The sequence below is a fragment of the Impatiens glandulifera genome, chromosome 8 (genome assembly GCF_907164915.1).
Source record: "Impatiens glandulifera chromosome 8, dImpGla2.1, whole genome shotgun sequence".
NCBI classification, from domain to species: domain Eukaryota; kingdom Viridiplantae; phylum Streptophyta; class Magnoliopsida; order Ericales; family Balsaminaceae; genus Impatiens; species Impatiens glandulifera.
Genome location: NC_061869.1, coordinates 13,784,615 through 13,810,874, shown reverse-complemented (window position 1 = coordinate 13,810,874; position 26,260 = coordinate 13,784,615). Strand labels below are relative to the sequence as shown.

Below are 26,260 nucleotides of genomic sequence, written 5' to 3'. Positions count from 1 at the left end.
ATCAAGCTAGCTAGACACACCTACTCTTGATTTTCAAAAGAAAAACAGAATTAAAGGACAAACATACAAACAATAATTCATGACATTATTACAAGACACACAAACTTTAAATTTTCATCTCGCCTTAAAACTTTTTAATTGAGTGACTTCATCGTATGAGATCTTTTAACTTTGGAATAAGCTCCAATTTTGCTCACTTGTGGGAATACGCCTCCACATTCGCAAGAGGAATACGCCTCCATATTCACATGAGGGAGCTGCAATCAAACTCGATATCCTTTCGCACTTCATCCACGTTTCTTCTAACTCTTATTTTAGAAAGACGACGTAGTGTTATTTAAATAAAAAGTCACACAAGGGAAAATGAGTTACATGAGTTCAAGAGAAAGCGGAAATAAACAACTAAATGAAGGACAATAATGAGGAATAAACAAAACAAATGATGAATGACAAATGACAAACGACAAATGACATTGAGAATTAAAGCACCATGCAATCAGTGGTGATGGTGACTTTCTCATAAGCGATATTCCAATTTTGACAAATTAATCAATTCTTCTCGCATATGAAAATATGTTCGGATGAAGAAGTTTTCGTCAGTGATAATATCATTCTAGACCGTATCTACATCGTTGCGGACTCTTGAAAGGTTATAGCGTTCATCTCCATCCATATGTGAGAATTTGCTCCAAAGCAAGGAGGAAAAAGGGAAGTTCCCAAGGAGTTGTTCAATGGACTCCTCATTTCCCAAGCAAAGGAGGAAATTAGTATTCGGGATGTTGATGTACTTCTTGATTCAATCACAAGTGTTGAGCCTCTCGCGAAAGGTAAACTATAAGATGAATTAGTGTCTAGGATAACTTTGGTAGACCACACTAAGTGGGACCATGGGACAACGTCTCCACGATCACAAATGCAATCCCAAGAAAATCTCGAGTCAAACCTACCATTGTTCTCAACACTCTAAACACGACAATCCTCATGATTATTCACATGATAGGATGAAAGCGCGTTAATGACTCTCGCACCTTCTGGAATAGTCCTTAGAAATTTGTTTCAATCGTCGTTATTGACTTCGTGAACTGTGGTCAATTGACACTTTCGCCTGATTCAAGTGATTGAGAAAACATTATTATGGAGGATATGTTTGTTTTCGAACCAGGGGTCATGCCAAAACATAGTGCCATTATCATTGCCAATTTAAATGTTGATCATCTTGCCCACACTGTCTCTAAGCTTTAGAATATTTTAAGGGACCACGCCATCTCCATTTGGATCTTGCATGTCCAGATGCTGATGTCTTTTCTGATGAACCTAGAGTGGACCCATTTGACCCAAAGTGAGTCTTGTTTCTTTTCCAACGCCCAGAACTAGTGCTTGTAAGTGAGAGTTGTGTTCTATGAAATATTGTCCTTGATGTTGATTGTGCCTTCTTTTTTGGGCTTGAAGGTGTCCGTCCATTTGATCTTTTTTCCTCCGCGTCCTTGAGTCCCTCATATGAAATTCTTCATTAGCTGATCTAGTTCTTTCATGACTTTTTCAGGAGAATGATTTTTTGGGCCTAGTATCCGATAATACCCATAGCGACTCTAGTAACCAGCTCAATACGACATGCACAAGAAAGTCTTTTAGTAGCCCATCCCAAAATAACATTCTTTACCTTTTCAATTAGAGGTCGGCAGTACGAGATCTGAAGTTTTTTAGAGGAGAGCGGGATGCCCAGGTATCGGATAGGGAACGATCCTTCATCGATTCCCATGATCCTGAAAATGTTGGCTTTGTTTCCTTCTTGACACCGCCATATAAAGAAAGACTTTCACCTTGATTAATGTTGAGACCTGTAACATTAAAAAAAATGGTGAGAGCCTCATTGATAGTTGTAACGGAGTCAGCGTCACCATGCACCAGGATGAAGAGATTGTCTACAAAACATATATGAGTGATAGATTTTTGCTTGTAGTATGGGTGGTGAGTGAAAGGGAGGTACTTTAGGAGCATTTTAGTAATACACTTAAAGACTTCCATGATAAAATTGAAAATGTAGGAGGAGAGGGGATCCCCTTACCTAACCCCGTTTTCCCCTTCGAAAAACCCGTCATGGATACCGTTAACGCTCACAGTAAAGTGGGGGATCAAGACATGTTGTATAATCCAGTCAATAAAAATACAAGGGAAACCAGAGATAATTAAGAAATCGTGAATATCGCTCAAATTAATGGAGTCAAAAGCCTTTTGGATGTCCACATTAAAAGCCACACGATGTGAGGTGGACTTCCTATCGTATCCCTTAAAAAGACCCTACATGAGTAAGATGTTATAGGAGATGGACCTGCCAAGGATGAAAGCTGATTGCCCGGGACTGATGAGTTTTGAGATAACCGTTTTGAAACTTTTGGTAATAATTTTTGAAATAATTTTATAAGTAATATTGCAACATAAAATGGGACGGAAATTTTGAATCCTTTCAGGGGAGGACTTCTTTGGGATCAGGTTGAGATCATGATGGGGCAGTGGTAGGAGATTCTTGAACTAAGGACTTGGATGTGGGTTTTCGGGAATTGGATGGCCCAGTTTCCATTGATTAGCTCTTCGTAGATTCGGTTTTTTCTCATGTGGTCGTTACCACGCATGGATGACCAAGTAAAGAAGTTTCTTGCAGGCTGGTTCGATGCAACCCAAGTCTCTGATACAGTTGTTGAAGGCAAGCATACCCTGGAAAAACTCAGAAATCAGGAGTCTTTCATTGACATGTCTTGTAACGTTGAAGTCGCCCAAAATAGTCCAAGGCTTGTTGTCATCGATGTGGTTTCTAAGGTTGTTCCAGTGCGCCCTTCTGCTACTAACTGAGTTGTCACCGTATACGATCGCAATGTTGAGAAGGCTGAGTGTTTTCCTTGCACTTGACTTCGACCAGATCTATTGTTGGATTTGAGCTGTTATGGGTTTCTTTGACATCCACCATGTTAGAGTCTCAGCCGACCCGAATTCGACCTTATCTATTGTTGGAGTTGTGAATAAATTTTTAGTCGCCCTCGAAGCACCTTGAACCAATGTTCTCAACATTACTCAGCTTGACTTTTGGTCTCGAAGATTCCAATAATTGTGATTTGTTCTTTTCAATGACTCTCCTGGTTTCTTTCTCTTGAGCGGGTCGTTGAGACCTCTGATGTTCTAGGTTGTAATAATCATTAAAAGTTGTTTAAATCAAGTTTCTGACTACTTTTCGTTTTTTGCCTTTAGTTTTCTTCTTTTTGTCCTTCTTCTTGACTCGTGATGTTTTTTATTCGGCTGAGGATGTTGAGTCGATGGTCCGTTCCTTTCAACCCAAATAGGGTAGATAGTAAAAGCCAATTCACACATATATACAATTGCTGCAAATTGACTTCCTTTTGCCTTTATTGGATGAGAAATGCAAATTGACTTCCTTTTGCCTTTATTGGATGAGAAAACATAAATGTTAAATTATTTTTATATGGAAGTTCAATATGAGAACTCAAGTATGATGAGGTATTCAAAACGAAGAATTTGAACTTTGATTGATCCAACCGTCATTACCTCTCTGCAAGTTAAGACAATGTTATCAAAATCCCAAAAATAATAATAAAACCTTTATCTTGTTTTCCTTTAAAAAAAATAATATCACTTACATTGCATAAAGTCAAAAATAAGGGAAAGTTGTATAGGGGATACATTGAAAAAAAGAGTGAATCTTAGAGATTGTAATTGGGCTTTAACCAAAATTGTGGTTTGACCAATTTAACCCCAATCACTAACACTTGGGAAGATCTTTAGGAAGAGGAAGAAGAGACTGATTTGGTCCTTTCCCATTATCCACCAAGAAAGCCATCTTTAATCCCCATGTTGTATGCACTTCAAGATGACAATGTAGAAACCATACACCTACAATAAGTTCACAATACATATATTAAAAGAAGAACAAAAAAATCATTTTCTTATAACTTATTTACCATATTTATTTATTTACCCGGATTGTCGGCTCTGAATCTTATAGCAACCCACCCACCCGAAGGCACACTAATTGTGTTCCTCTCAACCGGATCCACTAAATTGAATTTATTTGGGTCATTTTTCGAATCAAAGTTTCCTATTCCCTTTCCCACCACGAAAAAATTGAACCCATGAAGATGAATTGGATGGTTCTCCGGGGAAATCATTCCAGTGTCTTGAAGAATCAATTGAACCGTCGCATTATAAGGAAGTCTATATACTTTCGTTCCACTAACGGTTCGCAAATTCGTCGGTTGTTTTCCCGTGTAATTGAAAACTACAAGAGGATTCCCCGGAAAATCCGTCGTAAAAACTCCTTTAATATTGAAAAAATGGGCTTGTAAAAGGGCAGTAGTTGGCATGACAAACGTGACATTGTTGATATCCGCCACGACCCGACTTCCATTACCCGCTTTGCAACTCGGGCATGGGTTGACCCCGAGTCCGATAGTGAAGAACAAAGATTGATCAACGCTCAAAGGAACCTTAGCTGGATATTTTCGCGAGTTTAGACTTCTTAAAGAATCGACAAATTTGTTTGCTACAGGGGTGGCGTTTTTGGGTGGTGATGAGACGAAACTGGTGGAGGACGTGGCTAGGGTTCCGGAGTAGTGAAGTGTTGCGGTGGCCGTGGTGTTGTCTACCGCAATTGGAGCGTCCATGAATGGGGAGGCTATGACCATGTACTTTCCTGAGCCCTGATTGGCGGAGATAAGAACGTTGGTTGTTTGGCCTGGGGCAATGACTATGGTGTCGGTTTTGAAGGGTTTTACGTAAGTAGCGTCGACTTCGACGACAGTTAGTTGGTGGCCGGCGATCTTGAAGAATAGTTCTTCATTGAGCGCAGCGTTGATGATTCGAAGCATGTATGTTTTTCCTACCTCCACGCTTAGTTTAAATCCTTCTATAATTGAGTTTCAACGTTAGACAATTTAGCATGCATGAGATTGGCTAATTTGAAAACACTTAATAACACTTAAGTAGTGGCGGAGTCAGAAAGAAAAATTACCTAGGGCTGACTCATTTATCCTGTTTATTCACTTAATTTGCCCCATTTTTTTTTAGTATAGGTGGGTTGGAACCCACCCTAATCCAAGCATTTTTTTTAATTTAGGTGGGGCTGGAGCCCACCCTAGCCCAAGCGTGGCTCCGCCTCTGCACTTGAGCTCGAGTTGGAGTCGTGTTTTGTGTTTGAAAGAGAAAACATTGATAATTTCTTTTGAAATACTTTTTATTTTGGTTAAATATCTAATAAAGATATTTAAAAATATTTTAATTGATAAAATGAATAATTGGGTGCATGGTTAAAATGACATTGATGTGTTGAAAAAATAATTCATAAAAATTAAAAAAATTAGTTAAAAATTTAAGAAAACAAAAACATCTTGATTAAACAAGCTCCATATGTTTCAGAAAAAAATTCCTCATTGTACGTGGATCTCGATGATATTATATTTTGAAACCGACCTTAGTGAAACACAACTTTAAAAGTATATGTACTCTTTTTTGTTTTGATCTAGATCAAGAAATCGTTTTCGAAGCTATTAATTTGGAAAGTTACCTTGTGAAGAACATTTTGACAATGGTCCTGGATGACCATTAATAGTATGAGCATCCGAAACATTAGGTGCCAACCCTGATTTAATCGCTTCGTTAATAACCGCTTCGACATCCGATTTCCACCATTCTCCTAATACAACGACAACTTCCTTATGAGGTTTCGGGAAAGGGTATGGCACACCAATCTTAGGTAAAATGACGATGGCACCATGCACCGTGGCCCTCAACCACAAGATATGTGCATGCCAAAGAAGGGTTCCTCTTTGGCCAGTTATAGTAAAATTGTACAAATAGTTATGCCCCGGTCTAATTGGACATTGTGTGATATATGCTGGACCATCTGCCCATCCAGTTCGAAGTTGTCGGATACCATGCCTGCACCCAAGCACAAATTCTTAAGGATTATGTAAAACCAAGTTTATTTCAAATTCAAATTTATTACATTGTTGACTATAATAAATAAGTTACATGGGTTACTTACCAATGGATGGAAACATTGTACTTTACATGGTTTACCACCCTTATAAGAACCGTATCATCCTCCCTCGCATAAAGAGTAGGCCCCGGAGATTTGCCGTTGACAGTGACAATGGGCTTTGATGAACATAGTCTACTTGTGTTCTTCATCACCACCTGCGAAAGTCGTCAATAAGAAGAAAAAACGTTAAATCAATTGAGAATTGACATGTTTTTGAATAACTTGTTTATTAATATTGTTCCTTATAGCAACATAAATAACATGTATAATCGTAATCTTACGTCAAACTTGTAGCGACGAACTAAACCCTCGACCATTATTGTCGGGCAAAAGCAAACAATGAAGAAGAAGAGTCGAAGCAAATTAAGCTCCATTTTCCTCTAGCAAATTGATGTTCTTGAACTGGATGGCTTGTTACTATGGAGGTGCAGCAGCCATGGATATCTTATAGAGATGGTGGTTATGGTTTATGATTTCTGTTCATTAATTTGCTGCCATGTCCTTTTCCTCAGTTTGGTAATTATAACTTGGTTGATAGAAATGAGACTTAATTATAAATCTAAGAATTATTCTATCTAATTTTTCTTGCCTTTCACATAAAGTTCATTCTTTCTCTTATGGAATTTATTTAAGTTTAATTTAGTTACAAATTCTGTGACATTTTTTTTTGCAAATTCTATAACTTATATATGAAGATTTTGGATGTCATCTTATTTTATTATGAATATAGTATAGATCTGTTGGTTAAAGTTTGATTCATAAGCTGAATTTCGGTTTCAACTACGTTAACAATTGTTTAACTAATATATCTAATATATATAGACATAATATATCTAATATATATAGACATAATTGAGAATATGTGACAGTCAACGATGTTATAACGAAATTAAGGCCACAAATTCGAGTTCTCTTCCACGTCATTGCCCATTTAAATTTAAATTTTTTTATTTATTAGTTTCTCTTTGTCCTTTGTATTATTTTTCTTCCCTCTGCGCCTCTTCTCCAGCTTCTTCATCTCTTACTTCGGCGATTTCTTCATTCTTCCGCGACTTTTGCGACTTTGACGATTTCTTCCTTCTTTCGCGTCTTCTTCAGTTTACAAGTTCGAAAATGGTAAGTTTTCAAGTTTCCGAACATAATTTGAGTAACCATAACATGGCACTAACCCTATGTTTTTATCGTCTCTTCGTTTATTTTACTTTTTAAGAGAATAAAATTTTTGCAACTACATCCAAGTTTGTCGAAAACACTCAAAGGTAAGTTCCTGAAAATGATTTTTTTTTAGTTAGGTTTATCCTAAACATGGTCTGCTTTTAGTTATATTAAGTATGGAAAATAAAAATTTTCAGTTTTTCGCCGAAAAAGTGAAATTTGTCTATTTCGACCCGAATTTTATTTATAAATTTATGGAAACCTCACTCTAATCTACAGGAACAAAAACCAAACATCCAAATGCAATATAGCCTACCTAAACAATCATCATCAACTCAAACCCCAGAGTTACACAAATTTTATGAAATTGTTCAAACCTTGATCAAATCGTCTGATGATTATTTCAAAATACTCCTAGGAACATATAGAAACTATCTATATTAGCTTGAGTTGTCATTCTTGAGCTAGAACAGTAACCCGATTTTTTTTTATTCGGGATATTTTATTCCGAACATGGCTATGTTCAGGATATTTTGTTCGAATAGTTTGAGACAATTGTGAAATTTGATTATTTATCATTGTTTAACCATTTTTCATTATAATCTTTATAGTCATGAAATTCCATTATTTTTATAAACAAAATGTGATGGTGATAATTTTTATAACTCACAACTATATTATGTTATTTTTCTAACAAGTCATTACATTATTTCTTGTAATAATTAATTCATAATTTAATGATGAAAATTACTAATTTTTAAAAATAAAAAATATAAATTTCATAAAATTGACTATATAACATCATTAAGAGATGACATTTGCTTGCATTCATGATTATCTCAAAATAATTATAACCATCATTATATTTGTGCTAGTGTAATATTGGTCCATCATAACTTGTTTTTAACTTTTATATTTTACCAATCAAACTAAGTAATAAGTAATTAAGTATTTTTTTTGGTAGAGTATACAAAAGGAACCGTCGGCCCTTGACAATAGAGTTGTCTCCCTCGACAACAGAATTATCACGGTTGCCCACAACAGCTACAACTGAAGATCAAGGGTGTAGCTCCCTCAGCTCGCTCCCCCCAAAGACCAAAATTTAGTCACAACATATTTTTGACTAGGACCTCGTCAATGTGCCTTTACAATCTAATTCAATAATTATCGTATGAAAAAAAGAGGCCGTGAAAGCCATAGGATTTGGAGGACTTCTATCACTTGGTTTTTCAAAATGTCGGGGCGAACTTTCTCAACACCTCGTCAAGTCATTCGGCTGTAGTAAGTATGCAATCATCCTACAGAATGGCGAGGAAGTCAAAATAAATAAAGAGGATGTTTAGTGCGTATTGGACATCTCTATAGGGGAAATTGAAATTGTAGAGTCAATTGAAAACGAGACAATATATCCCAAATATGATGATAAGTTTAGGGAGTGGAGGAGACGATGAGGAAATCATAGAAAACAGCAGTGATCCTAAAACAACATAAATGTCAGAGAAGATTCTAAAGAACCGAGCAACTAACAATTATTTTAAGATAGACTTTGTAGTTTATTTTGTCAGCAGCTTTCTCTAGACCTCGTAGAATCAATCATGCAGGTATAGAGTTAATTATAAAACTTACATTTCAAAGCATCATTAATTTATATACACTTCTCTTACCCAATTTGTGTACTTGTATGTTTAAAATCTTAAAATCTCTATTTGATGTTAATAATATCCGAAAATTGAATTGGTGATAATTCTCGGTTAATGGATTAGTTGACGCGTGTAAGAAGTGCAGATAAATGAGAAAAGTCATTTTCATGGACCGCAAACATTTCTCTTTGTAAGTAATCATTGTCAAATAGCAGTACTTTAATTCGGTGATTTATTCAAATGTAAATGTTATAACATATTGAATATTGTTTTCAGTTGTGCTACATGGATAGGGTTGAGGACCCTGAACTCCAACTACCTTACGAACGACTATTTCTGATATTTTCATGTTGGAATGACAATAAGTTGAATAGTAAGATGGAAAAGGAATTGAGAAGAAGATGATTCAGATTCTAAAGGGATGTTGAACTCCTTCCAATTCTAAGCACCCACCAGGATGAGCCTGAGACAGTGGCAGATGAGGTGGCGCCTTAGATAGCAGAGGCGACGCCTTAAATTGTAGAGGATGAACCTCAGTTGTCAAAGCATGATGTGGATGGTCAAGGGCAACGGGAACTTGAGAAAGAGCAACCTGCGCCAGTATTAACCTCCTTTATTATTACTAATGCATTAATGATTATTGCTATATTTACACAGAATATGGAAAAAGACACACAATTCTTGGCAGATGTAGCAACATCATCACAACAATAGAAAATGAACCCTGATGTATTATTTGATACCTCGATCCATGTCTTATACGAGTCTATGGAAACAAATGAATTTCTCTGGGAAGCCCTCCACAAATACTTCACAATGATATCTCATGCAGAAGTCATAGAGCTTCGAGTTGAAACACACCAGGGTTGTGGGACATAGCGCTTTTTAGTCATTTTCCACACGTAATCAAGCACCGAGCTCATAAAAAAATCTCTAATTATGGCGTGCATACACCTAAATTATTTTTCCTAATTTAAAATTTAGGTGAGGACTCTCTATTCATGATATTATTCTTAATCGAAAAAACTTTAAAAAAGACCTATGTCAACCATCCATTAAAATCACAATCTTAGACAAGATTCGACGGGAATATTAGTTTTGGGATTGGCTATAAAGTCTATATTTTCATCGCTTTAATTTTTTCGATATCATTAAAAAAATAAATTCCCCATAAAATATAAATATAATAAAAATTTAAACGATGTAAGATCTAGATCAAAGTTGAGCGGTTTTTATCGTGTACATCAGGCATGCTCAAACTTTCATTCCAGGGTTATGGAGCTGATGTTGGAATTGAAATTGTAGGCTGAAACAAAAAAAAAATATTTAAAAAACTTTTACTAAACATAACATGATAAATAATTAAGATAAAGAATAATGCAGTCAAACCTTCTTTGGGGATCTCGAGTTGGTGGTCGATTTCCTCACAATTTTCACAATGAAAGATTATTTCCTCTTAATTGGTGGTCGATCTCGAGCTCTTACTTCCATTTGAGAGTGTATCAAAATTAATGTTGATGGAGATATTTATGTGACTTTATTTAGAGATACTTCTATGTCTTTGTCTGACCTTCCATGATTATGTTCCATAAACATAAATTGTTCCTTAAAGGTTTTAAGTCGTTGAGCAAAACAGAACAATTTTCTTTAAATTTTGCTCCAAGGTGTTGAACATCTTGAATTAATGCGGTTAGACTGTTGTAATTTTTTTTCTTCTACAAACATATATGAATCGTAAATGTTGTTGATAGTTTGATACCTATGCTTAAAATATTTACGCCACTAGTCCATGATAAAATACATTGGTACCTCATTCACCTTTATTTTACTCAACACAATCATGATATGTCTACACAAAATATATCTGAACTCAAACATTCGATATTGATATTTAACATTGTAGTCCAGTTCGGTATAGTGCACTTTGTAAATAATATCTCTTAAGTATTCTTCATTAACCCTCAAAATGTTCTCATCAACTTCAAATACAAAAGTTCTCCTTTCCTTTTTTAATACGAAGATATTACAGAACATCAACCCTTTAACTTCTTATTGGAACAACTTAAATATATTTTGATTGTAGAAGCTTTAAAAAAAATTTCAAAAACATAACCACTCACAATTGGTATTAGAGAATTAGACGATTGAATATCCAATTTCTTTTATTTCTCAATAATCTTCAACAAAGCCTTATCATATTCCTCAATGAATTGTTTGAGGGATGTTTTGGTGTGCACAAAACTATCAAAAAAGGCATTCATACTTTCACTCCATTGAAATGTGAGAATCCCTGCCCAAAAGTGGCCTTTCACATAAATAGGTATCTATTTAGATCTTTCAAAAATAAATAATGCAACCATTCATTATCTTCCAGCTGAAAATATTTTGTTAGTCTCATCCAATTGTTTTCGCATTGTTGAATAGTAATGGAGTTGTATACAATGTCTTTTAATATTTTCTTTATTAGTTTGAATTCAGCATGGCTTCTAAATTTTGGAGGAAGTTTCTTCATGATATGTCACAAACAAAAACGATGAAGAGCTTTAGAAATTACTTCTCAATTGTAATTTTCATGGATCGACATTGGTATGTGATTATGACATTTTTAGATCGATGAAGCATACATGTCAACCATGTTGTGAACAACCAAGTGAAAGACTTTGAATCTTTATTTGACAATAAGCCACATTCAAGTAAAATTAATTGACCATGATGATTGACCTCGATAAATGGAGCAAAATGCATGTCATAGCGATTAGTCAAATAGGTTGTATCATAAGTGATAACATTAGAGAAATACTCATAGGAAAACCATATACCTTCTATCTGCCCAAAACACGTTTTTAATTCGGTATTCCTTGTCCAATTAGAGTTCTTACTTTGCATTTTTAAGAAATAATTACAAATTTCTTCAGCATCTCCACTCCCTAACATCAACCTTCGAGCTTTTGTAATGTAATTTCTACATGTTCTCTCAAAAAAAAATCAGGTTATCATACTACAAACGATTGAAAAGTTTTGGACAAAGTTATTCTAGATTCATCGTTTAATTTCAATCTCCTTAATGTATGGTTGTGCTCATGACATACAATTGTTATCATAAATTCTCCTTTATCTGAATATATAACTACATTAATCTTAGCTTTACAGTTTGTATTAGTTGTAGGTCTAGGTTTAAAAAGATTTTTGGACCTCGATATTTTCATACAACTCTTGGAACAAGCAATGGTGAAGTATTTCTGCTTACTATCTACACCATATTGTTCCTACATTGCAAATGTCGAATCCAGTTAATTGGGCATATGATTTATAGAATTCACAAACTTTTTCTTTTGAGGAAAATGTCATTCCAATATTGGGAATTTGGCTGCAAAATTAGTTCGAAAATGTCATTATAAAAGTTTTTTTAAGAACAGACATTATAAAGGTTTTATTTGAACTACAAAATGTCCCGAACATGGCTATGTTCGAGACTTTTTTTATGTAGAATGCAGAACAATAAAAGTAATAATACATTTCAGGTTCAACGGACGATTTGTTCATTGTTTCATCTTCTGGATTCCTGAACATAAAAATGGTTTAGGGTTTGTTAAACTTGAAAAACTCTATTATCTATACAAAATAAAAATAAATGTTTTGTATAACTAAAGCTGAAAAACATACCATCTCGGTGAAAAAGTTTGTGTTTTTGTATAAATGCAATGAATAAATCTAGGGTTATGGGTTTGAAGACGATTTTTGTCGTCGAGGGTCGAGAGAGATAAATGATTTGAGATCAACGAGCGCGGAAATTGAATAAACCACGTTGAATTTGTGGTCTTATTTTTGTTATAACTTCGTTTTCCCTACTAAAACTCATAAATTATTAAATAGTATCAATATATAATAAAATTAATTACTTAAAAATAAATATATAGTTTCACCTCCGACCATTAAAATAAAAAAAAATATTGAAATAAATTTAGTCACTTATTCATCTTTGTCGTATTTTGGTCGGTTTTAATTTTTATTTATTTTTTTTTATTAATCAAATCACTAAATTCATTCCTCAAAATATTATTTTTTTTTCTAATTATATCCTTATAATATTGATATTTAAAAAAAAATTATTTTATATAAAAAAATATCATATTTTATCACAATGACCCTAAATTAAATATTTTAAATAAATTATTAAAACCCTCTATACATATTTTTTTTTGTAAAACAACTTATTTCCATTTCATAAAAAAAACCCGAAAATAGGAAAAAATGTCGTTGTATCAAGCTAGAATTAAAGAAAAACAGAATTAAAGGACAATCATACAAAAGAAAAACAGAATTAAAGGACAATCATACAAACAACAATTCATGACATTATTACAAGACACACACAAACTTTAAATTTTCATCTCGCCTTGAAACTTTTTAATTGAGTGACTTCATCGTATGAGATCTTTCAACTTTGGCATAAGCTCCAATTTTGTTCACTTGCGGGAATACACCTCCACGTTCGCATGAGGAATACGCATCCACGTTCGGAGTTGCAATCAAACTCGATATCCTTTCACACTTTATCCACGTTTCTTCTAACTCTTTTTTTAGAAAGACGACGTAGTGTTAATTAAATAAAAAGTCATAAAAGGACAAAGGAGTTACATGAGTTCAAGAGAAAGCGGAAATAAACAACTAAATGAAGGAGAATAATGTGGAATAAACAAAACAAATGATGAATGACAAACGACAAATGACATTGAGAATTAAAGCACCATGAAATCAGTGGTGATGGTGACTTTCTCGTAAGCGATATTCCAATTTTGACAAATTAATCAATTATTCTCGCATATGGGAATTTGTTCAGATGAAGGAGTTGTCGTCAGCGATAATATTGTTCTAAACCGTATTTGCATCATTGCAGACTCTTGAAAAGGCTATAGCGTTCCTCTCCATCCATATGTGAGAATTTGCTCCAAAGTAAGGAGGCAAAAGGGTAGTTCCCAAGGAGTTGTTCAATGTACTCCTCATTTCCATGCAAAGGAGTAAATTAGTATTCGGGATGCTCATGTACTTCTTGATTCGATCATAGGTGTTGAGTCTCTCGTGGAAGGCGAGCTATAAGATGAATTGGTGTATGGGATAACATTGGTAGACCACACTAAGTGGGACCATGGGACAACGTCTCCACGGTCACGAACGCAATCCCAAGAAAATCTCGAGTCAAACCTACCATTATTTTCAACACTTTAAACACGAGAATCCTCATGATTATTCAGATGATAGGATGAAAGCGCGTCGATGACTCTCGCACCTTCTGAAATAGTCCTCGAAAAGTTATTTCAATCGCCGCTATTGACTTGGTGAACTGTGGTCAATTGACACTTCCGCCTGATTCAAGTGATTGAGAAGACACTATTATGGAGGATATGTTTCTTTTCGAACCAGGGGTCATGCTAAAACATAGTGCTATTATCATTGCCAGTTTGATTGATGATCATCTTGCCCACACTGTCTTTAAGTTTCAGAATCTTTTAAGGGATCACGCCATCTCTATTCTTGCATATCCAAATGCTGATGTCTTTTCTGATGAACCTAGAGTGGACCCATTTGACCCAAAGCGAGTCCTATTTCTTTTCTAACGCCCAGAAGTGCTTATAAGTGAGAGTTTTGTCCTAGGAAATATTGTCCTTGATGTTGATTATGCCTTCTTCTTTGGGATTGTAGGTTTCCGTCCATATGATCTTTTTTCCTCCGCGTCATTGAGTCCCCCATATAAAATTCTTCATCAACTAATCTAGTTCTTTCATGACTTTCTTTGGGAGAATGATTATTTGAGCCTAGTATCCGATATTACCCATAGCGACTCTAGTGACCAGCTCAATGCGACATGCACAAGAAATTCTTTTAGTAGCCCATCCCAAAATAACATCCTTTACCTTTTCAATTAGAGGTCGGTAATACGAGATCTGGAGTTGTTTAGAGGAGAACGGGATGCCTAGGTATCGGATAGGGAGCGATCTTTCATCGATTCCCATGATCCGGAAAATGCTGGCTTTGTTTCCTCCTTGACACCGCCATATAAAGAAAGTCTCTTACCTTGATTAATGTTGAGACTAGTAACATTAGAAAAAAATGAGTGATAGATTTTTGCTTGTAGTATGGGTGGTGAGTAAAAATGAGATACTTTAGGAGCATTTTAGTAATGCACTTAAAACCTCTATAATAAGGACGAAAATGTAGGAGAGGGGATCCCCTTACCTAATCCCGTTTTCCCCTTAAAAAACCCCGTCATGGATACCGTTAATGCTCACAATGAAGTGGGGGATCAAGACACGCTGCATAATCCAATCAATAAAAATAAAAGGGAAACCAGAGATAATTAAGAAATCGTGATTATTGCTCCAATTAATGGAGTCAAAAGCCTTTTGGATGTCCACATTAAAAGCCACACAATGTGAGGTGGACTTCCTGTCGTATCCCTTAAAAAGACCCTACATGAGTAAGATGTTATATGAGATGGACCTGCCAAGGATGAAAGTTGATTGCTCGGGACTAATAAGTTTTGAGATAACTGTTTTGAAACTTTTGGTAATAATTTTTGAAATAATTTTATAAGTGATATTGCAATAAGAAATGGGACGAATATTTTGAATCCTTTCAGGGGAGGATTTCTTTGGGATCAGGTTGGGATCATGATGGGGCAGTGGTAGGAGATTCTCGAACTAAGGAGTTTGATGTGGGTTTTCGGGAATTGGATGACCCAGTTTCCATTTATTAGCTCTTTGTCGATTCGGCTTTTTCTCATGTGGTCTTTACCACGCATGGATGACCAGGTAAAGAAGTTTCTAGCAGGCTGGTTCGATGCAACCCAAGTCTCTGATACAGTTGTTGAAGGCAAGCATACCCTGAGAGATCTCAGAAATCGGGAGTCTTTCATTGACATGTCTAGTAACATTGAAGTCGCCCAAAATGGTCCAAGGCTTGTTGTCATCAATGTGGTTTCTAAGGTTGCTCCAGAGCGCCCTTTTGCTACTAACTGAGTTGTCACCGTATACGATCGCAATTTTGAGAAGGCTGAGTGTTTTCCTTGCACTTGACTTCGACCAGATCTATTGTTGGATTTGAGCTGTTATGGGTTTCTTTGACATCCACCATGTTGGAGTCCCAGCCGACTCGAATTCGACCGGATCTATTGTTAGAGCTGTGAATAAATTTTCAGTCGTCCGCGAAGCACCGTGAACCAATGTTCTCAACATTACTCAGCTTGACTTTTGGTCTCGAGGATTCCAATAATTGTGATTTGTTCTTTTCAATGATTCCCCTAATTTCATTTCTCTTGAGTAGGTCGTTGAGACCTTTGATGTTCCAAGTTGTAATAATCATTAAAAATTGTGTAAATCAAGTTTCTGACTACCTCTCGTTTTTTGCTTTTAGTTTTCTTCTTTTTGTCCTTCTTCTTGACTCGTGATGTTTTTAATTCGGCTGAGTTTTCTCCATTTGATTATGAGGCTGTTGAGTCGATGGTCCGTTTCTTTCAACCCAAATAGGGTAGATAGTAAAAGCCAATTCACACATATATATATATATATATATATAATTGCTGCAAATTGACTTCATTTTGCCTTTATTGGATGAGAAAACATAAATGCTAAATTATTTTTATATGGAAGTTCAATATGAGAACTAAGTATGATGAGGTATTCAAAACAAAGAATTTGAACTTTGATTTGTACAACAAATGGTCTTTTACCAAGATCTTTGGTAGACCATTTAATTTATTTTTTAAATATGTAGAAAATTAGTTATGATCCAACCGTCATTACCTCTCTGCAAGTTAAGACAATGTTATCAAAATCCGAAAAAATTGATAGATCGATAATTATTATTTATTTTGACTTCCTTGATTGGTACATAATAATAAAACCTTTTTCTTGTTTTCCATTAAAAAAAATAATATCACTTTCTTTCACTTACATTGCATAAAGTCAAAAAATAAGGGAAAGTTGTATAGGGGATACATTGAAAAAAAAAGAGTAAAAAAGAGTGAATCTTAGAGATTGTAATTGGGCTTTAACCAAAATTGTGATTTGACCAATTTAACCCAATCACTAACACTTGGGAAGATCTTTAGGAGGAGGAAGAAGAGACTGATTTGGTCCTTTCCCATTATCCACCAAGAAAGCCATCTTTAATCCCCATGTTGTATGCACTTCAAGATGACAATGTAGAAACCATACCCCTACAATTAAGTTCACAAATACATATATTAAGAGAAGAACAAAAAAAATAGTTTTCTTATAACTTATTTACCATATTTATTAATTTACCCGGATTGTCGGCTCTGAATCTTATAGCAACCCACCCACCCGAAGGCACACTAATTGTGTTCCTCTCAACCGGATCCACTAAATTGAATTTATTCGGGTCATTTTTCGAATCAAAGTTTCCTATGCCCTTTCCCACCACGAAAAAATTGAACCCGTGAAGATGAATCGGATGGTTCTCCGGGGAAATCATTCCAGTGTCTTGAAGAATCAATTGAACCGTCGCATTATAAGGAAGTCTATATAGTTTTGTTCCACTAACGGTTTGCAAATTCGTCGGTTGTTTTCCCGTGTAATTGAAAACTACAAGAGGACTCCCCGGAAAATCGGTTGTAAAAACTCCTTTAATATTGAAAAAATGTGCTTGTAAAAGGGCAGTAGTTGGCATGACAAACGTGACATTGTTGATATCCGCCACGACCCGACTTCCATTACCCGCTTTGCAACTCGGGCATGGGTTGACCCCGAGTCCGATAGTGAAGAACAAAGATTGATCAACGCTCAAAGGAACCTTAGCTGGATATTTTTGCGAGTTTAGGCTTCTTAAAGAATCAACAAATTTGTTTGCTACGGGGGTGGCGTTTTTGGGTGGTGATGAGACGAAACTGGTGGAGGATGTGGCTAGGGTTCCGGAGTAGTGAAGTGTTGCGGTGGCAGTGGTGTTGTCAACCGCAATTGGAGCATCCATGAATGGGGAGGCTATGACCATGTACTTTCCTGAGCCCTGATTGGCGGAGATAAGGACGTTGGTTGTTTGGCCTGGGGCAATGACTATGGTGTCGGTTTTGAAGGGTTTTACGTAAGTAGCGTCGACTTCGACGACGGTTAGTTGGTGACCGGCGATCTTGAAGAATAGTTCTTCGTTGAGTGCAGCGTTGATGATTCGAAGCATGTATGTTTTTCCTACCTCCACGCTTAGTTTAAATCCTTCTATAAGAAAGTTTTAACGTTAGACAATTTAGCATGCATGAGATTTGCCAATTTGAAAACACTTAATAACACTAGCTTGAGCTCAAGTTTGTGTCGCGTGTTTTGTGTTTGAAAGAGAAAACATCGATAATTTCTTTCCAAATATTTTTTTGTTAAATTCTGATTCAGATTTAAATGAGAGTTTTAGAACACAACTTGATATGTTTTTTTGATAAACAAAGTAAGTTATTTAAGTTTTAGTTCTAATTTTAAGAATATTTAATGAACAAAAAAATGAGTGATTTTGATGGTAAGAATGATGTTTGATTGGATGAAAAAATAATTTCGAGAAAAACAAAACACCGCGATTAAACGAGTTCTATGTGTTTTAGACAAATAAAAAATGATTCTCATTGCACGTGGATTTCAATGATATTAAGTTTTGAAACCGAACTTGGTGAGACACAAATGTATATCTACTATTTTTCGTTTAAATTTAGATCAAGAAATCGTTTTTGAATAATTTCACTAAGCTGTTAATTTGGAAAGTAACCTTGTGAAGAACATTTTGACAATGGTCCTGGATGACCATTAATAGTATGAGCATCCGAAACATTAGGTGCCAACCCTGATTTAATCGCTTCGTTAATAACCGCTTCGACATCCGATTTCCACCATTCTCCTAATACAACGACGACTTCCTTGTGAGGTTTTGGGAAAGGGTATGGCACACCAATCTTAGGTAAAATGACGATGGCACCATGCACCGTGGCCCTCAACCACAAGATATGTGCATGCCAAAGAAGGGTTCCCCTTTGCCCAGTAATAGTAAAATTGTACAAATAGTTATGCCCCGGTCTAATTGGACATTGTGTGATATATGCTGGACCATCTGCCCATCCAGTTCGAAGTTGTCGGATACCATGCCTGCACCCCGAGCACAAATTCTTAAGGATTATGTAAAACCAAGTTAATTTATTTCAAATTCACATTCAAATTCAAATTTATTACATGTATAATTGTTGACTATAATAAATAAGTTACATGGGTTACTTACCAATGGATGGAAACATTGTACTTTACATGGTTTACCACCCTTATAAGAACCGTATCATCCTCCCTCGCATAAAGAGTAGGCCCCGGAGACTTACCATTGACAGTGACAATGGGCTTCGATGAGCATAATCGACTTGTGTTCTTCATCACCACCTGCGAAAGTCGTCAATAAAGAAGAAAAAACGTCAATTGAGAATTGATATGTTTTTGAATAACTTGTTTATTAATATTGTTCCTTATAGTAACATAAATAACATGTATAATAGTAATCTTACATCAAACTTATAGCGACGAACTAAACCCTCGACCATTATTGTCGGGCAAAAGCAAGCAATGAAGAAGAATAATCGAAGCAAATTAAGCTCCATCTTCCTCTAGCAAATTGATGTTCTTGAAGTGGATGGTTTGTTACTATGGAGGTGTAGCATCCATGGAGATCTTATAGAGATGGTGGTTATGATTTATGATTTCTGTTCATTAATTTGCTGCCATGTCCTTTTCCTCAGTTTGGTAATTATAACTAGGTGGATAGAAATGAGACTTAATTCAAAATCTAAGAATTATCCTATCTAGTTTTTCTTGCCTTTCACATAAAGTTCATTCTTTCTCTTATGGAATTTATTTAAGTTTAATGTAGTTACAAATTTTGTGACATTGTTTTTGCAAATTCTATGACTTGTGAATGATTATTGATGTTATCTTTTGTTATTATGAATATAATGTAGCACTCTGATTGTTAAATTGGTTGTTTCATAAACCGAAATGTCCTGAAATTTTTAAACGATTTTTCATTGTTTAGCATGATTGTTTAAATAATTTATCTCTATTATAATTATTTGCTATAGAGATAATTGGGAATATGTGACAGACAAGAGAAGCACCATCATTATAATGAATTGTTTCAAGCCTAAGGTTGGTTAGCCTAACGGTGGGTACAATCACATCCACCAATAATAACCCACTAAACACCATACAAATTACACTGTCCCTTAAAGAGATAAAAATTGGTTAGCTGTATTTAGAACACGGGACCTCAATATGCCGATGATAAGAGTACTCATGAACTACGAGATTTACTATCGATATGTTTGATTCACAATGAACTATTGATCGGGTAAATAGGCTGTCGATTAGGGTAGTCTAATAGGCTCATTACACATATATTCTCAAGATCAGATCATGGTTCATATTCTCATAGTACACTTCTTTTTATTTGTATTTGATATGAAAAGTTTAATTGAAATAGATAAACAAATAAATTAGATGAAAAATGTGAATTCTTTTTGTCAAATTTGTAATTGCCAACATCACTAAAGTTATCCATTAGGACCTGCTGAACATCTACAACAGCCTTAGATTTCGACAAAAAAATTAAAACCACATGGGAGCATTAGGTTGTGAGGGGGCGAGTGCGTGTTCAATTATCGACATTTGAAGGACTAGACTGTACCATTTCCTTCGTAAAAAGGCTTTGAAATGTCAGCAATCTTTGTATCTTCCAAACCCATTCATAAACGACGCCTTAATTCGAAGGCGCAAGAACAATCCCGAGAGATAAGGTCCTCCAGTCTCGCGGCCCAAAGTTCTTATCCATCTTTACTGAGCCAATTTCTGGAGAAGAGAAAAGCAATTGTAAAAATGGCCAAAACCAAGAGAAAGATATATATAGCATGAGAAGTAACCCCAAGCCACATCTTTACAACCTGGGGCTGATACATCAAACTGACATTTCTTTTGCATTTGTTTCTTCTACATGATGCATTTAGAGTATCATTCGACAAACAAAATGTATTTTCTTTAAGTATATGAGTAAAAAAAAGTGTCATGAGACCAGGAGCTGAGCCATTTTATGTAAGGTTTATGCTTTTGTGATGAAAGAACTCTGTATCCTCATCCTTATCAATCTTATCTCCCTAAGTCTTCCTTTGTCATATCCCTCTCTTTTATTCTATCTTCTCATCTCCTTCTCTTAGATTATTGTGTTACTTGATTGAGTTATTACACTATTTTATGTCAAAGTAAAGATCATAACTCAGTGGTTAGAGCAAAAGAACTCATGTTTTTAAGGTCATGGATTCGAATCTTCACACCTAGACCATTTTAAAAAAAAGACTGCAGACTCAACCGAGTCGACTCAGTTCAGCTTGGGCAAAACTAATACAAACTGTTTCCCAGAAATCAGTTACCATACCTTCCAGAAATCAAATATTGTACACATACTTTCAGAGAGAGTTGGAAGGAGCAGAGATTCCTCTGCCCTAATTTTATTTCTGATGATGAATACTTCTTCCATTGTGATAATATATAGCTTATAAATATCAAAAACTCTAATAAATAACTGAATGATGAAAATTAGGGATGCATATCAATCTAAATATATATTTGATTTCATGAAAATATGTAACTGATTTTTCGAGAAAACAGCTTTTCGTATTAGCTGCTTAAGTTGGCCTGAGTCAACTCGGTTGAGTCTGCAGTCTCAAGTACAGTTTTCGAATCCTTTTTTACCCAAAAATATTTCAAATGTGACTGTCCAAAAAATACTCCTTGAGAAATATTCTAGGTGAAGTTATCACTAATAGATGCTTTTCTTCTTCATTCCTATACTACTAGTATAATTTCCCAGACCTTGAAATGATGCCACATTTTCAAAATAATGTATAAGTAAAGGAGCGACAGAAATGAAGACTGGAGAATGTACTTACCATTCCTGCATGATAGTCGGAGGTCAAACAAATCTAATGAACTGATGCTCGTGCAATGATCTGTTATTTTGAAGAATTAATCTATCAAAAAGACAACTCAACTTCAGATACAAAACATAAACGAATGTTAAAAATCAGGTCATACCTTGAAAACTGATTCTTTCAGTTCAATGAACCGATGATCCAACTTCTCTTACTCAAAAGATTCACATTGAATCTTCCGAGGCTTGATAAATTGTAACCAACAGAATTTAAACCTAGTTTTGTAAAGTCTTACAAGTTACTGCCCTGACAAGTATGTTCCATGTAACAACACTAGGAGAAATTTCCCTTGTTAAAGCATCATCCAAGAACATAAGGGCTTCTGATATTCTATTAAACGAGCAAAGCCCCTTTAGAGAAATATTATACGAGATAATATCCGGTTGTAGCCCCTGTTCCAAAATGCGTGACCAAATAATCAAAGCCTTTTGACAATCTCCCAATTTATAGAGCCCCTCCATCACTGTATTATGAGTCACAAGATTTGGAGGACAACTACTCCTTCCCATTTTAAAATACAAACACAATGCATTTTCCACTTTCCCATTTGAACATAGCCCATGAATCAATATATTATACATTTTCACATCAGGCTTTATCCCCGTGCTGATGACATGAACCCACAAGTTTAACGCCATGTCCAGTTTCTTATTTGCAAAGAGACCATTCATCAGTAAGCTATATGTAATCATGTCGGCTTTCAGTCCCTTCTCCAGCATCTCCTTCACAAAATGATATGCTTCATCAAATCTCTCTTTTTTACAAAACCCATTTATGAGGATGTTGTAGGTAACCGTTGTTGGGGGGGAATCAGAAGCAGTCATTTGTTTGAAAATAGCAATTGCATCTTTGAGCTTTGAAGCTCGTACAAAACCATTGATTAGTGCATTGTAGACATGGGAATCAGGCTTATTCATTTTTCCCAGCATAATAACTGCTTCATATAACTTTCCTTCTTGACATAAAGCTTTGATAATGGAGGAATATGCAGAAGCATTTAGTATGTCTCCTTTATCTTTAGTTGTCTCCTCTAAGAAACATAAAACCCTACTTAAATAGCCATTCTTACAAAAACCATTTACTAAAACCGCATAAGTCATGGAATCTGGAACAAAACCTTTTTGAAGCAGTAAGTCTTTCCATACAGAAATTGCTTCTTCCACTTTTCCATTATCAAACAATCCTCTTATGAATATATTGAAGCTAATAAGATTTCGACAACCTTTCCTATCCATTAACTCCCACAACTCAAAACAATCACTCAACTTCCCAGCTTGACAATACCCATTAAGCAGTGTATTGTACACCACCACGTCAGGACAACACCCGTTATCAATCATCTCCTTATACACTCTCGAAGCTCCATCAATGTTTCCATACTCACATAATCCATGTATCAAACTACTATAAGTAAGCAGATCAAGCTGCACATCGTTTCTCTTCATACGCTCCCAAAACTCCAAACTTTCGTCATACTTTTTACACTTACATAAACCACTAATCATAATATTATACGTGACAACATTTGGACATAAAGATGGATCGCGTATCAACCTCTTCCAAACATCCTCAGCCTGAGTATAATCACCACACTTAAGACACCCATCAATTAATATATTATAACACACAATATCAGGAGCAACCCCTTTTTCAAGCATTTCATCAAACACCTTCAATGCCTTCAATATTCTCCCATTTTTCACTAAACCATTAACCAAAGTACTATAACTAAGAACATCAGGATTAAGACCATCAATCCACATCCTTTTTAACAACTCCTCCGCCTCATCAAATTGCTTCTTCTTACAAGAAATCTTAATTAAAACATTATAAGTTTCCACATTCGGCAACAACCCTTTAGTTCTATAATATCTGAGAAACAAATTCGCTTTATCCAAACGATTACCCACAACAAATGCATTCAATACACAATTATACGACCTTATACCTGGCTCACAACCGAAGAACTCATTCATTTTCTGGAAAACATCAAGTGCTTGATCAGGCATTGAGTTCTTTGAGTAAGCTTTAATGACAGATAGTGCAACATCTTCGGAGCATTTGCAGGTTTGGGTTCGGATGAGATCGAGAATTCGAGCGACGTGAGAGACGAGGTTTGGCTCGATGAGTCGTCGGAGAATGTGATGGAAGACATCGGAGGAATATATGTATTTTGGATGGTGGCGAGAGATGGAGTCGAATAGGTCTAGGGCGGACCGGGAATCCTTTTCTGCTTTTAGGAGTTGAAGGAGTTGCTTGGGAGAGAGATGATTCAGGAATCGGGCATTGGAAGTAAGCTGGAAATTGGCACTTTTCATCACTCGTATATGTTTTGTGATATGCTTCTTTTCTGATGGTTAAGGTTTTTATGTATACCTTATTTTTGTTTAGTCAAATAAACTTTCTTTTCATTTGCTTTTATATGAAAAAAAAAATAAATGGTTACAGTTTCATTTTTTATTTTATTTATAATGTACACTTTTGATATGATGACTTAAATGAAAAATACATATTTCTTAAACAATTTTCTTCAAATTATCTTGGCCCTTTCTGTGATTTTTTTTTTACATCGGAGAATATAGTTTTTATTTGTAAAACTCAAATTTGAATTGATGTTGTGTTTTGTTTTATATGACATCTATTAGTCGGATCAAATTTATAATCTCGAATTCTTGTAATCCTTATAATACTTCTCATTTTTTGTGGGTATAGTGTTAGTGATCATTTTACGTCTATATTCATCTCTTTTTTTTCAGTAAAGGAGATCATGTTGTTGGATATGAAGTTCTTTTTAATTTTGTTTATAAGGAGTTTTGAGAATTTATCTTTAATCTGGAAGCCTTTTTACATGCAATATTTGGTTTGAACGAATATCCGATCGAATTTGAATTACATTTTCGGTTTTCGAATCGAATTTTAAACCGATTCGAATTCAAATACGTTTTTCGGTTTGGTTTTCGAGTTTATGTTTTAACTCGAAAACTAAACCGAAAACCGAATTTATTTTTATTATATATTATATAACTTATTATATATTATATATTAAATTATCACGGGTCTCCTACTAGATCCCTACATTAAATCCATAATCCCTAATTTATTTTCTCTTTTCTCTAGTTGTCAACACCTCTCAACCGCCATATATTGTCGTCGTCGACACTGTTTTACTTTCGTCGTTTAATTGTCGGATATATATTAGCGTTAGTCACTAAGCTAAGTTTGCGTGATTTATATTTTTTTATAATTTAAGTAGATAAGATCTTTTTAACAACTTATTTATTTTGTTAACTGTTTTAAAAAATATATCTTATGGGTAGGTGATGTTCTATATTTGGTCTAAACCGAATATCCAACCGAATTCGAATCAACCGAATTTGAATTTATTCAAATCGGTTCGGTTTTCGAAATTGCTTAAAAAAAATAAAAATTCGAAGAACCCGAACCGAAAACTCGAATAACCCGAAAACCGAACCGATGAACACCCCTATTTATATGTATCTTCTAATTATTTTTATGGGTTCTCACTAGACCATATTTATAAATTGTCAGTTATTATTTCACTGAATTTTCTTACGGTGTTAGTTACCAACCTTCAAATAAAGATAAATTTTACCGTTCAAAAATTTGAAGTAGAGATTCTTACACTTAATTAGTTTTCTAGGGTTACTTTTTTACATTACTCTTGTTATTTAATTCAAATGAGTTTATCTATAATTGGTGTATCAATTTGGTTAAAATCTTAATAATTTTAAATTTATAATATGTAACGTTTATATTTGATTTTTAAATACTATTTTCTATTATTTGTTAATTAATGATCTACTTGTAACCCTTTATTTGATTAATTGATTTATTGAGAATTAATTATTTATATAAAAAACTTAGAAGGTTAATTTTTAATTAAAAAAAAAAAATATATATATATATATATATATATATATATATATATATATATATATATATATATATATATGCCCACTTACTATTTGAGTATCAAATTTGGTGTGTTTTTATTGTACTATGCGATTTCAATAAAATAGGCTCTACCTATCAAAATTTTATTTTTGCTATCTAAAACTTTTCACTAATTAACATTTAAGGCCTTTCTTTTAAGGCGTTTTTTTTATTTGACGTGACATTTTCTTTAATTTTTAACATATAATTTGAATAAAAAAAAGATTTGCTTATTAAAAAAAGTCTCAAATGGTAAAAACATGCCTTTGAGAATCAAATGTTAATTGGGCATGTATATAAATATTTAAGGTTATGTTTCATGTATATAATGTAATGAAATAAAAAAAAAAATTGATTGTTGATTATCATTAAATTCTCAATTAAAAAGATGTTTTAAGTTGAAATAATAATAATTCAATTATTTAAATATAATTAAATTCCACCAAAGTAGTT

The 26,260-nt window shown here is 34.6% G+C and overlaps 3 protein-coding genes across 6 annotated transcripts; all 3 read right to left on the bottom strand.

Moving 5' to 3' along the window:
* Nucleotides 1-3,696: 3,696 nt before the first annotated feature.
* On the bottom strand, nucleotides 3,697-6,204 carry LOC124912477 (laccase-4-like). 2 transcript variants are annotated; one of them, XM_047453103.1, is made up of 4 exons: nucleotides 6,050-6,204; nucleotides 5,570-5,943; nucleotides 3,986-4,909; nucleotides 3,697-3,900 (listed from the first exon to the last, which is right to left on the bottom strand). In XM_047453103.1, the coding sequence occupies exons 1-4, from the start codon at nucleotides 6,193-6,195 to the stop codon at nucleotides 3,770-3,772; spliced, it is 1,575 nt and encodes a 524-aa protein (XP_047309059.1). In that variant the 5' UTR covers nucleotides 6,196-6,204; the 3' UTR covers nucleotides 3,697-3,769. The 2 variants fall into 2 exon arrangements, with proteins under 2 accessions (XP_047309059.1, XP_047309060.1); XM_047453104.1 differs by lacking the exon at nucleotides 3,697-3,900 and having other exon boundaries at nucleotides 3,978-4,912.
* Nucleotides 6,205-16,732: 10,528 nt separating this feature from the next.
* Nucleotides 16,733-20,675, bottom strand: LOC124911477 (laccase-4-like). Of its 3 annotated transcripts, none has more exons than XM_047451967.1 (5): nucleotides 20,557-20,675; nucleotides 19,108-19,259; nucleotides 18,604-18,977; nucleotides 17,145-18,071; nucleotides 16,733-17,056 (listed from the first exon to the last, which is right to left on the bottom strand). In XM_047451967.1, exons 1-5 carry the CDS (start codon nucleotides 20,557-20,559, stop codon nucleotides 16,926-16,928), a joined length of 1,587 nt encoding a protein of 528 aa, XP_047307923.1. In that variant the 5' UTR covers nucleotides 20,560-20,675; the 3' UTR covers nucleotides 16,733-16,925. The 3 variants fall into 3 exon arrangements, with proteins under 3 accessions (XP_047307923.1, XP_047307921.1, XP_047307922.1); XM_047451965.1 differs by lacking the exon at nucleotides 20,557-20,675 and adding an exon at nucleotides 19,382-19,513; XM_047451966.1 differs by lacking the exon at nucleotides 20,557-20,675 and adding an exon at nucleotides 19,382-19,513 and having other exon boundaries at nucleotides 17,145-18,068.
* LOC124911476 (pentatricopeptide repeat-containing protein At3g09060) lies at nucleotides 20,387-24,176 on the bottom strand. The gene is made up of 3 exons (XM_047451964.1): nucleotides 21,957-24,176; nucleotides 21,812-21,871; nucleotides 20,387-20,717 (listed from the first exon to the last, which is right to left on the bottom strand). Exon 1 carries the CDS (start codon nucleotides 24,169-24,171, stop codon nucleotides 22,069-22,071), a length of 2,103 nt encoding a protein of 700 aa, XP_047307920.1. The 5' UTR covers nucleotides 24,172-24,176; the 3' UTR covers nucleotides 20,387-20,717; nucleotides 21,812-21,871; nucleotides 21,957-22,068.
* Between the last annotated feature and the right edge of the window lie 2,084 nt (nucleotides 24,177-26,260).

What these genes read in the sequence shown, in the direction of transcription:
- LOC124912477 (XM_047453103.1), bottom strand. Translation starts at nt 6,195, where the DNA reads ATGAAGAACACAAGTAGACTATGTTCATCAAAGCCCATTGTCACTGTC. An exon ending in TACAATGTTTCCATCCATTG is followed by an intron (nt 5,944 to 6,049) that starts GTAAGTAACCCA and finishes GCTTGGGTGCAG; the next exon opens with GCATGGTATCCGACAACTTC. An exon ending in GTCAAAATGTTCTTCACAAG is followed by an intron (nt 4,910 to 5,569) that starts GTAACTTTCCAA and finishes CAATTATAGAAG; the next exon opens with GATTTAAACTAAGCGTGGAG.
- LOC124911477 (XM_047451965.1), bottom strand. Translation starts at nt 19,474, where the DNA reads ATGGAGCTTAATTTGCTTCGATTATTCTTCTTCATTGCTTGCTTTTGC. An exon ending in TACAATGTTTCCATCCATTG is followed by an intron (nt 18,978 to 19,107) that starts GTAAGTAACCCA and finishes CTCGGGGTGCAG; the next exon opens with GCATGGTATCCGACAACTTC. An exon ending in ATTCAGAGCCGACAATCCGG is followed by an intron (nt 17,057 to 17,144) that starts GTAAATTAATAA and finishes ACTTAATTGTAG; the next exon opens with GGGTATGGTTTCTACATTGT.
- LOC124911476 (XM_047451964.1), bottom strand. Translation starts at nt 24,171, where the DNA reads ATGAAAAGTGCCAATTTCCAGCTTACTTCCAATGCCCGATTCCTGAAT.